General features: G+C 56.4%; 1 protein-coding gene across 1 annotated transcript in view; it reads left to right on the top strand.

The window, feature by feature from the left end:
* The window catches only part of nudC (nuclear distribution C, dynein complex regulator), a 69,529-nt gene that overhangs the window by 39,274 nt on the left and 17,833 nt on the right, over positions 1 to 12,422 (top strand). The window contains exon 6 of the mRNA XM_037224424.1: positions 10,423 to 10,611. Within this exon, the coding sequence (XP_037080319.1) occupies positions 10,423 to 10,611 (189 nt within the window). The remainder of the gene's footprint in view (positions 1 to 10,422; positions 10,612 to 12,422) is intronic.

The raw sequence follows: 12,422 nt of genomic DNA, 5'->3' as shown, positions 1-12,422 counted from the left end.
TTTTTCTCACAGAGTTGTCGCTGTGTAGTGTTTTAATGCTGAATAACGGGATGTTGAATGTTGAATAACTTTGTCTGCGAGATAAACGGGTCTGGAAAGGGCTGTGCTGTGGTCCGGTTACGAGATCAGAGTTACGCTGTCCGCCTTGTTAGTCGGCGTGGTAAGCTGCGACGCAATGACGTCAGGTTGCGTATCGCAGCGGCACCAAGCCCTCGGCATTGATGTTATGAAGTCGTAGTGTTTCCTCGTCCAACCCCACGCCTGCTCATCCAAACGCGACAGCTTGACGTAGTGCGTGATATTTTAGCACAACGGCGAGCAACGAAAACACAATATTACTCAACAGGCTACCTCGTACCACATCTGCTCTCTGTCCATACTCGACTTGCCCCGGCCCGGCCCAGCGCACCCCACCCCGCTGGTGACATGTGCCCTGGCAGTCGCCCATTAGCTCAGCGTGGACGTGCTCCCCTGCAGCGTGCTGCGCCGCCGAGCACATCCGCAGGCTTCGGCCGCGTGTCGCGGAACACGGTACGGCCTCCGAACTCCGTACAGTCTCGGACACCGCAATGTTTCGCCAGGGACCAGAGTTCTTGCCAATAGAGCATGTACATATATGGTGGCTGCTCTGTTTGACCTTGCGCTATGCTGTGAAGTACAGACAACGCCATCGGGCGTTAGGTGACGGCGCGGTTCCAGACGGCTCGTTAACATGGGCAGCTGGCGGCGGGCGCTCCGCCTCCGCCGCGCGCCGCGTCGCCGGCCGGATACGGCTCCGCTACACGGCGCCCTCGTCAATCTCGCGCCCGGCGGAGTCACGGCCACCCGTGCGCGGGCCGCGCCCGAGACAGATGTGCTAACGCGAGGCCCGCTGCGCAGCATCCCGCGCTGGTCGCCGTCTGGTGACTGGTCCGCCCACCCGGGACGGCGAGAGGCTTCGAGGCTCGCCCCGCTCGCTTAAGCGGGCGCAGGGCACCGTCTGGTGCTCCCTGCCAGCCGGGACCGGTCTGGGGTGACTCGAGACCCGGTCATCGCGACTCCCGCCCCGGTTTAGTCGTGTCCACATTTCGCCCGGGAGCGCTCGCGTCACTGGGCGAAATGCCGCGTCACTCACGTAACACGATATCCTCGGGGGCGGCCCACGCATGCTAACGGTGGCCAGCTATTTTTGATTCCCAGTAGCATCTGATTCCGCACTATAAATACACACCGGCAACTAAACAGCACTGTTCTGGGCACAATATCACCTCCGCAGATGGCGCGCCCAAAACCCTAATCATGAACAGACCGCACCCGGCGACTCGGGCTTTGCCTCCCCCGGAACGCCGAACGGATTTCCTGGTGCCTCAAGCCGGCCGCTCCCCGGGTGACGAGCGGCTGCCCCGCCCCGCCCGGCGACGGGCGGCCGCCTCGCCCCGCCCGCGGCGGATGACGACGCGGGCCGGTGATCTGGAGCGACCCCGCCCCCGCCGCGCCACGTCCGCGATCCGGCTCCCCTCGCCGCCGGCGCCGCCGCCGCCGCCGCCACCGCGCACCCGGATCTTCGGGGTCGGTCCCTGCCCCGGCCCGGTCACGCATCGGCCCGTGACGTCACATGAACGCAGCGGCGGCGGTGGGATGCGGGCGGAGACCGTGCGGGATTTGAACTGTCCGGTGCTCAGCCGGTGTTCGCTATGCGGCTGCACTGGAGAAGAATGTGCAGTTGACCTGCAGTTGTGATGGATGGTCGTTGTAAGGTTATGATGGATAGTCGTGAGGTTACTGACGTCCAGCCATCCTGATGCAGCGGAACACTGTCGCGACGGTTGCCACCACGATTGCATATTTGCGCGATCAATGTAATCGTGCATCTAAGGGATAAATCGATTGTCTCCGTGCCTCACCATAACGACAGCGCTCGTCTAACGGGCGCGGTTGACCGCTGGCCGGCCCGTCTGGCGACGGTCCGCGGTGCGGTGCAGCCCGCCCACGACGGACCGAGGCGCGAGCCGGCTGCCGCCCTACCGCGGACGTGGCGGCGCCCGGGGCGCCACGTCCAGCCGACGTCCGGCGGCCGGGCGGTGGCGCTCCGTCCGCCGCTGCCGCCGCGGTGACACTCGGCCCCGCCCGCGCACGACAGCCGTGGCGCGCGCGCCGTGCGGCGGCCGGCGGCCGGCCGCGACCCATTGTGGGCGCCGGCTCTTGACCTCCCGGCGCGCGCGCGCGCGGATGAGTGGCCCGATGGCGCGCGCGGCTCGGCGCCGCGAGAGGCTCGGGACAGGGGTCAGGAGGCTGACGTGGAGGCGTCCTGTTAGCTGGCGCACATGACGTCATCGCGGAACCTCATATGGTCGTGAACCTGGGCATAATGTGCATTTGTTTCGGTCGTCGCTGGCTAAGTACGCCTGCCCATGTGCTGGCTATGTTGTATTTACATTTATGGGATATGAATGGACCCTTCTTTTGCAGTGTTCGTAGATATAACAAAGATCTTACAATGTAGCGTTCAACCTCGCGTAAAAAAGTTTCCGTGCTAGAATATTTCAGGTGTGTACATTTATTTTGTGCTATTTAGACTCGAGACCCTGTCGTCTTTTTCATAAGAAAATTCCGCACCCTGATCTTGGGAAAGGCCGTGATATGGGCAGCATGTGTCGGATTAATGTGTTCCCACGTTTAAGACCAGCAGTACAGCTTTTTTGAACATAGCACGCACCTCGTGCCCACATCGCGCATACGTGATGTTTTTTTGCGTCGTGTCTGATATAGCGTGAAAAAGCAACGGAAGTCTGGAAAGCCTTTGCCACAAACGACTTGCGGACGAGCGACTGGTCCGTTTGGCAGAGTCAGTGAAGCATGGTGAAATGTATTCATGTTGTGTGCTGCGGAACAAAATTGGTCGTCTGTGGGTATTAGTCAGGATTATTTCTGCAAAATCAGGTTGGCAAGAGTATCAGCGGAAAGATCTGCTCGTTGCAGAACGGTGCCCTGCAAATGCTAAGTGCAAATCCTACCAAATGTCCGGTCTTATTGGACTAACCCAACGGTGTCAGTTTGTCGTGGTGTCGTAGTTTGCGCCAATGTCTGTGTATCTGAAATAGCGTCTCGGCAAGGTGCTGGAGGGCATTGCTAGGTGCAGTGTAAATAAAATCCGTCCACGAGCCGTTGGACCAGGAGGCTCGGTGGATGCGATTCGAGAGCTTTACCTAGTTCTGCGAACGGAGCGCAAGTCGCCGTTAGTTGCAGAGTAGCGTGAATAAATGGACTGACGAAGTATTGCCTCTCACTCAACGGCCAGCCGTTCTGACCCAATATGAGAGGATGTCGTAAGACCTGCATAATGGTGGTGACGATAAGCCATGGTCGTGCGTAGTATCGCTGGTGCTGGCAGATTGCTGAGGACGCCACTTAAACACTGATATCAATCCTCGTTGTTTCCTGGGTCAACTTACCTCCGTGAGGGAGGGGTTCTACTGCCGTCTCAATCATGCTGATTGAAGTATTTTTACATTGTTGCCTATTGTTGTGCCCGTCATCAACAAGGTGACTGCTCCCAAGATTCGGCGAGTACTGACGTGTATCACCATGGCTTTCAGAGCTTACCACGGAATTTCGATCCGCTATTTTTAGAAAGGCTGTGGTAGCTGTCAGATTAGGACCAGGGTGAGCTGTTGGCTGTATTCATTTAGTTTAATTAGATTCGTTACCAGTGGGGATTGGTGACGACAGCCTTGCTATAGATATGGGTTAAATGAGCATTCTGGTGAGCGAGCCACTGCAAGTACATTCGGCCACTCATTTAGAACCTAGTTTTGGAAACATGCAAAAGACATCACATGTTGCAACTCTGCCGAGACAACAGCACACAAACCGTTTCTGTACGCAGCTGGCATAGTGTCATGTTTGGATTGGCTCATGCGCACATCGCGTATGTCACACTCGAGCGCGGCGAGTATTTAGACATGCGTGTGGCCATTCGGCAGCCTGGACCATGGTGATGTGGGACAAGACGGCACTGCGACCAAGACACAAGAGCCTGTGTGCACGCCTGCCTGTTCGGCAGCCGTCTCGACAGCGCGTGTTGAGCGTGTTCAGTTGGTCCGTACTGTCGAGTGCAATGCATGAACCGGATTACTCCATCCAATATGGCTGTGTTTGTGGCAGATAGTCTGAAACGGTAATCCAGTTGGACACGCGGTAGCGGGCGATGAGTCTCCTTGAACTCCTGTGCATATACCGTAAAAACAGTTTTTAGAGTAGCATTACGCGATGGGGACAGCCAGGACCTTCGTGGTGGTAAGGAGGTCGTAGAGGTAAAGGCGTCGAATACTCCCTACAACAATGCCCACCCCCCATCCCCTTTTCTTTCAGGCATGAGTCACCTCACTTTTCACCCGTGTCCCTCTCCCATTCAGAGATGTTGGACACATAACTCAGCGACGCTGGGTACAAATCCCAGAGCGGGTGCTTTGCTTGAGCCGACTGAAATGGAATGTCTAGATGACAACTGACCATCGAGGGTCAACCAAGGCCCGGAACGGCCGTGCCGGGGCTTTGTGCGTCACGTACGTCAAATACAGACTCTGTATTTCTGTGTGGTGAAAGGGCGGAGTCCAAATTGTCCGTTGCAGTGGACAGCATGACTTGGTTGGTGGGTTCATAGTACACTCAACAAGCAATGCCTAGTAGGTGCTCTGAGCTCAAAGCCACCCGTGCAGACGATGCGGATGCGGATGGCAGTCATCCTATCGAAAGTCCAGACGGGAGGAAGTAACCCTGTGTCGCTTGCGGATCGGCCATACTTATGCTACACATCGACACTTACTATGTCACGACGAACTACCACGATGTCGCCACTGCAACGCCACGCTCACAGTGGAACATGTGCTCGTATGCTGCCCCACACTACGCGTCGAGCGTCTGAGGTACTTTGGCCCGGCGGCGCCGTCCCTGGCGCTCTCCGATTTACTATGTGACAGGTCACCATATATCGAACATACCCTCAGGTTTGTATCGCATGTTAAGTTCTACACTTTATATACGCCTGCCTGAATAGTTGATACCGCGTGTAGGAAGTTTTTAGGCTGCCAAAAATTTCGTATCAATGACGCGCTCCTGGTACAACTCAGCCGTCTATATGTCTGAATAATACGTATTTTCTAGTCATTTCATAGTCACACTCCGAAGCTAGTCATTGGGCTGTTATGGGCGCAAAATGACCGCAGTAGTCGACGCGCCCTAAAACTCCAATCAACAACAACAACAACAGACGATGCGGAATTAAGGCGTAACATAATATCGAATAATGTTGGAGTCGTCGTATCCGTTCGTTGCCATTGAGTTTTCCTTTCAAGAAATGCATTATTTTACAGCTTTCCTACATGGTTGCCCTTGACGTTTGGGTACATGGCTGATAGTTCTAAGTGACATCCCGGAAAGCGCATAGGGGACTGAGATTTTTGACCAACGATGTTCTTTGACGCATTCAACCAAACCTGCCGGTTTTCCGTTCGCGTGGATCCCGACTTCCGCGCTGCGAGTGCGGCCATAGCCACCACACATAACTTAGGAAAGTTCCAGTTCTCAGTAGGAAATTTGCGGGGTTAATCCTCAGTCACTCAATCACTTGTAACGTCAAAAGCGTTGAAAACGGGAATTTTGGTGCTAAAAACGTCGGAAAGTTGCATGATATCTGTTGTCAGAGCCTATTACGATTTGAGCCGACAGAGTAAGCGTATGTTTGTTCTTCAGTTCGGCCGATTCATAAGTGGGCGGATGGACGGATCCATGGGCGCACCATGGGCCAACACTGCTGCCCACGTTAATCCAAATTTGAGTATATTGCGTAGAACAATATTCGTCAACCACTACAAAGGTTTAGTTTACGATAGCCGTCACTTTTTTCACCTGAGACCGCCGTCGCACATAACTATTAGATATTGGACCAGATCGGATAAGCGGACGCCGTCGACGCGTGCAAAAGTTGGCTGAATAAGGCGACAGCCACCTTTGATGTCGTAGACATGACGTGGTGTGCACGTAAAATTTCGAAAGAAGCGAATAAAGATGGTAAAAACTACGTCAGCTTTACGTAAAATGAGCACATATAAGTTGCATAAGGTTGGTATAAAAGCATTCGATAGAATCTAAGAACGAGACAACTCTGGAGTGAGATCAACTCTAGACTCCCGCGCAATGCCGCTCCTGTAGTTGCTGCCTACTGTTGTACCCGTCATTGACAAGGTGACTGCCTCCAAGATTTGGCAAGTACTTACGTATATGGCAATGACTTTCAGAACCTTGCTGCGGGATTTCTATCCGCTGTTTAGAGAAGCGCTTTGATGGCTATCAGATTAGGACCCGAATGAGCTGTCGGCTGCATTCGTATAATGCCTTATTTGACCAGATACTTTTCAGTCGTGGTTTGATAATGATAGCCCTGTCATAGGTATGGGTTAAACCTGTGTTCTAGTGAGCGAGCCACTATAATTTCCTTTGGTTTCTCATTTTTAATTTTTTTAAGCATGCAAAAGACACTCCACGTTAAAGGATGGCGACGATCCGAATTGAATGGCAAAATCTGGAATAACTTGCATGACAGTCCGTGATGTTATGGTAATGTTGAGAATAGCCCTGGATTGTTGATCAGATGAAAATCAATCAATCAATCAATCAATCAATCAGATGAAAAATATGTGTTCAACCTTCAAAAAGTATCGCAAGCCCAACGTTGCAATCCTGCGGTTCTGTCTTCGCCATGTGTGTTATGTTTGAAAATATTTTTGGCACATGCCTTCGGAGTCTATTTGCGCAAAGTTACGCGTGAACATATACGTGTGTACCGAAGCCCGTTGAGTTATTGCGCAACAATTGGTGTTATTGCACTGCCATCGATAGCTAACAGGGAAGATGGCATTCTGTTCTGTTAACTGAAGTAGGCATCCTGGAAGCAGTGGCTGTCACGTACGGCCGATGTTTTTACGGCACACACGGCTGCGTATCGGTATTCTTGTGTATGGTTCTTTTCAAAAGGACGTTAGAATTAGTTTTGAGAATGTTGCAGTTGAAGGGATTTATGTGGTCTCAGCTGCTTTTCTTGGACATGGTCATCCCGATAAGACTTGACATTCCTGAAGTAATCTGACTAATTTGGCAAAGGTCATCGTTTAGTAAACCTTCTGAAGTTTTCGGGCAAGACAAGCGTAAAGATTTTGTCTGCTGTGATGCAGTACTGGTTTTTGTCTTGGGACGTCAGGGGATAATCTAATCCAATCTTAATATCATTTGAAAGTCTGAACATGTGTCAGAGCATTACTCAAGCCCCACAGACAGGGCATCTATCACCTTTGCACTCCTTGCATGGCTTCCGCACCACGTGGAGAGAAGGTGAATAAGTCCCCCAGCTTTTGCGGGACTCAACAAGGCCCCATTGACGTTCCATGGCTTAAACTCCGCCAAACACACCTTCCCAGGCGTCCAGCCGCGACCTGTGAAGGTGTTCACCTGCTTCCTTGGAGGCTGGTAGGATGGTGCCCAGCGGCGGTGCCGGACGTTGAATTTTCGCTCGCATTTCACGTGGCCCGTGGGCAAAGGGGTCGCCCACGGGTTTTTTAAGCTGCTCCGAAGTATGATTGGCCCACGCCGCCAGCCATTTGCGGAGTTCCGTTGCTACAGACATGTGACCTGTTATCGATGGCGAAGAGGTGAGAGTAGTTACTTCGGCAGTGAATTACTAGCCATGATCGACGCTGCGATGACATTGTAGGTGTTTAGAAGGCGATTGGATCTCGCTCAGTCGTAGCTGGGATCCGAGGAGGGCCTCCCGCTCGTGTCCGCCGTTGTCCCGTTTTCTCCGTGTTTGATGTCGGGCTGGGGACCCACGCGGCTTGCTGCCTGCTGGCAGACTGTTACAGCTAATTCATTAGCACCTGTCTGGCGAAAGGATGCGACCCGAACTTGTGCGACTGGCAGCGTTTCAAAACGGAGCGGCCGCTCTCGGGGCCGGGAGCCGTGTTTGCACGGTTACGTCTGCCTGCATCTTCTGCAATAGTGAGCGGTGGACACCACGCGACACTGCATAGCGGAGCTTTATTGGGCCAAGAGGTACGAAGCACAACAATCGCGTTCGCAAATTATATGAAATCAGCGCCAAACGCGTAGATCCGACACTGCGGCCGGTGCGGTGCCTGTCTTGTTATAACTGGCCGGGATCGGGGCTGCGGCATGCTCCACTCAGACCGAACCGAACTGCCTGACCCAGCAGACCGGCGGAAGAGCAGGACAAAAGTCGGACGACCAGCGCGGAGCGTGCAGAAGTCAAGGGGCGCTCCTGGCACACGAGCCGTTGTGTGGTGGTGAAGCCAACAGCTTTTGTCGGCAGACAAGGCGTTCGTGCGTGACACCTTGTTGTGTACGCCTTACAACGCGTGCACGAACTGGGCCGAATTTCCCCAGGCTGGGCTGGTGACATGCAATGATCGTACAGACAGCGCGTCATTAACTTCCTCCCTTCGCTTCGGATGGGGTACGGTGTTTTGAGCCAGGAGCTGCGGATAAACGCACTCCACTAATACCAGCGTTACGTCGATTTTTCCAGTGCCAGCGACGGCGGGCCACGATTAGGGAACAGCTCACGTCATGAGCTGGGCCTTTCCGAGGTGGCCGCGTAAGCCCGGCGATACGTCGCAGACTACATGTTAATGGCGGCGGACACCGTCAGATCGGCGTGTTAAGCGGTGCACGCCGGTGCGCTCCGGCTGTCGCTTCAGCGGGTGACGCGCTGCGGCGCGCCGCGTCCCGCCTGCCCCAGCGGCGCCGGTGCTGCCCCCGCTCGGCGCCGGCGCTGGGACGGCCGGCGGCGCGCCCGACGCCGGCGACCGTCGGCCGGCCGCCGGACCGGCGCCGCCACCCCGGGCGGGCCTGGGCGTATGGAGATGAGCGGCGCGGGCCGGCGGTGGGACTTCACCTGCCAGTACATCAGCAGACGGGTCGTTCCGACGTCGGGCCGCGCTCGGTGATGGCCCCGCTGCCCTCAGCGGTGGCGCTGTCCCGCCGGCTCCGGAACGACAGCGGTTACTGAGAGGCGTCGCTTAGCAGCTGGTCGCGGTTGAGAGTGGTGACGCGCGCAGAAGGCGTGTTCAGAGTTTCACATGGGTTTTTACGGCGACTGAGGTCGGTCTCCCCGCGGCCTGAAGCGTGCTGTTTGAAATGTGAAAGCCATGCCTTTGCTCTTTGTTTTCTGATGTATGATAAGCAGTTGTTATCGTGATATGCCATGTCGGTAGTCATTTGCAAGAGCACGAAGCGTTTGCAATATTTAGAGCGACGGTTGCTGGTGAGGACGGCCCAGTTAACTACAAGATTCGTAGTTCTTGGCCGACATTCACTTTCATGAGATAACGAAGACGGCCTTGTTTAACCCGCTAAGCCGTGGGATTTTATATCATATAAGGCTTTGGTGTGCTTGGTTGATGGTGTGGTTTGCTCGTGACACCAGTTTCGACGTGGGAAAGCCGACGAATATATGCCGTGTTCATCGGCCAATACTCATCGGTCTTGGTCGGATTCGCTTCCACGCGGCCTGTGGCGCGTCCTTGGCTCCGGACGACGCTGACGCTTCCCCTAGCCCCGGAATGACACACGTGCTCAGCGCGCCGAGCTCTCGACTGAGGCGGTCGGCGCCCCGTGCCGCCCGGCGGCGTCCGGGGACCGGGGCGCGAGCGAGCGTAACGCCGCGCGACAAGGCACGGCGGCGGCCGTCGTCTCGAGCATGAGGCCGGGCGCCGCCAGGCAACGACCTTGCGTCCGGAAGTGTCTCGGCGGGTGCGGACGCGGGCGTGGCCCGCCGGATGAGGCGGCGCGTGCGTCACGAGCGCGCGGCGTAACGCGTCTGTCCTTAGCGCGCCGGCGGCAGCGACGGCCGAGGCGACTGCGACGCTGCTGCTCTTTCGCCGCCAGGTCGGCCGCTCGTGTGAATTTTGTGTCCGGGGGCGTTATCCTCGACACGGACGTGAAGTCTGACGGGCTTATCTCGGAAGCTTTTTCTGTGTGCTGGCTGAACCCGGCCATCACCGAGTTCGTTACTGACAAACGGTACCCGCTGAAATCTTTGGGAAGCGTCCTTGTCCCCATTGTGTCCGGCGGCTCATGCTGCTGCTGTCTTGTTGTAAAGATGAGAACTGCGGGTTTTTATAGTCTTCGGAGGTGGCAGCCATTCAGTAACATCGCCAGCCAGGGTCTACTGAGCATGTACTGCAGCGGCGTGCAACCAGCGTCGCTCCATGAGCTGCACACGTAATATCGTCAGCACTTTAACCGGGTCCCGTCTCCTTCGTCCTCCGTGCGCCGGGGCCGTGCGTGCGTCATCACCCCGCGTGACGGCCCCATCCGCCGCCCCGGTCAGTGGCCCGCCACCGCCCTGACGTGCCCGTGACGCGCCGACAGATACGCGTGCCGCTGCCGTTCGCCTGCAAGTCGCGCGACCTGGTGGTGGACATGCAGCGCCGGCGGCTCACGGTCGGGCTCAAGGGCCACCCGGCCGTCATCGACGGCGAGCTCTCGCACGAGATCAAGGTGGAGGAGTCCACCTGGGTGCTCGAGGACAAGCGCGCGCTGCTCATCCACATCGAGAAGGTGAGGGGGCGCCGTCTGCGGCGCGGCGCGCGCGCTGCCGACGACGGCAGGCGACGCCGGCTGCGGCGGTCGGGCCGCCCACTCAGTTGAGCTGATGAGACCTTGTTAAATTAGAGAGTGGGACGAAGATGACGCGCCAAACTGGCTTGTGTGTGTGGAATGTTTGGCGGGTGAGTCGAAGTGCCGTTCTTTACAGCGCGCTGGGAGCAGGGCGCTCGCCCGTTCCAACCATGTCACGCCGCGCCAACACACGCGCACGCGGAGAGAAATGGCGGGTGTCCCGCTCGTCGCGCGGGTTCCGAGTACACAGGGGAAAGACGCCGTCCGGTCGCTTGCCCGTCGAGCCAGATCTTTCACCCTAACGGCGTCACGTGTCGCGGTCGAGTCGGTGCCGAGGCTTGATGTGGCCCCGCGCCGGGCCGCGGCCCACGTGTCGCCGCGGTGCGTCGTGACGGTCGGCGAGCACGTGCCGCGGCACAGGCCACGGGCCACGGCCATGGCGACGCTGGGCGTCAGTCGGCCGCGTTTCCTGCGTGTTTCCCCGCCAGGAGCGCGTCGCGGGCCGGCCCCAGGCGCCGGAGATGGCCCGGTGTCGTGCGCTTCTTTCCTGGCCGACCCCGGCGGAGGGCGGGCTGTCGACGCCGCTGCCGCGTCAGCTGCCGCGTCATTCTGCCTGTCACGGGCGAGGCACGTGGCGCAATCGGTCGGCCCCGCCGTCCGAGCATCGGTGGGTAGAGCTCTCATCCTGGCCGTAACCCCATGCGCTGCCGAGCTGGCGAGCGCGCGGGTGGCGCGGCACTCCGGGCGGGGATGTGCTCTCCCCCTTCCCCCGTGCACCGGTGTGCCCGGGGAAGATCAACGGTCGCTTAACCGTGTGGCGGGCCTGACTCACCCCTGATGGGTCAGATCTTCCGAGAATAGCCACCGCTACTCGCGCTGGGTCGAGCGCGAGGACATCGCGCCGGAAATATCTCGACCTTCCGCAGCTCTCCGCGCTTTGTTGTCGGCGTCACCTCATGGGGTTTTCCGTGTCTGCATGCTTGCGCGAGTTAGCCCTTCTTTGGTCCTTCAGTTTGGTGGAGAGAGTAAGCGAATGTCAGACACCCTATTTTTGGTTCATTTCGTGAGGTTTGGTTTATGGCAGGAGGATTTTGCCTGGATGCAACATTTCACTGCTTCAGAGTGTACAATTATACTCTTGCTGATGTGCTCTAATCTGGTGAGGCTTAGTTCTATGGGGCACAGACAAGGACCCGCTCAGTGTAAACGCCCACACCATACTGTGTTAATTTAAGGAGTATCATGGGAGAGGTGTTGTGAACTCAACGTCATACGACGACGCAAAAGGCAGTGTTTAACAGTCAAACGCAATAGCCAACAGCACTGTGTAAAATCAGCAGGAGGCCGTCTGTGGAGTGGGACGAGCGAGATCGTCCCAGATGTTCGAGGTGCCCGTTGTTTAAGCATGTAGATCGTGTGCAAAACCAGTGCGATGGCCCCAGACACCTTTGACAGCCCATGCCGGTAGACTTTACCGATGTGTTCGAAGGCCTACCATTCGTGAACATTTTCTCAGGCTGATCTCCACCAATGTCACATTCACGCCTTAATTCACTTGAAACATTGCGTGGAATCTACAGCTGATTTTGTGTTCACCCTTTAGTTGGCAATTGCTCAAACTGAGGATATTTTTGTCGGCGGCAATTTTAGTAGAGGTTAATGAGAAGACGATTACCGTTTTGGCCATTGCGGCCAAGGCCCACTCACGTGGTCACCTGCTTTGGCTGCCGAAATCTGGCATAAATCCACGA

Source organism: Pollicipes pollicipes, unplaced genomic scaffold (assembly GCF_011947565.3).
Source record: "Pollicipes pollicipes isolate AB1234 unplaced genomic scaffold, Ppol_2.1 Scaffold_4881;HRSCAF=5763_pilon_pilon_pilon, whole genome shotgun sequence".
Taxonomy (NCBI): domain Eukaryota; kingdom Metazoa; phylum Arthropoda; class Thecostraca; order Pollicipedomorpha; family Pollicipedidae; genus Pollicipes; species Pollicipes pollicipes.
This window is presented reverse-complemented; position numbering and strand designations above follow the sequence as displayed.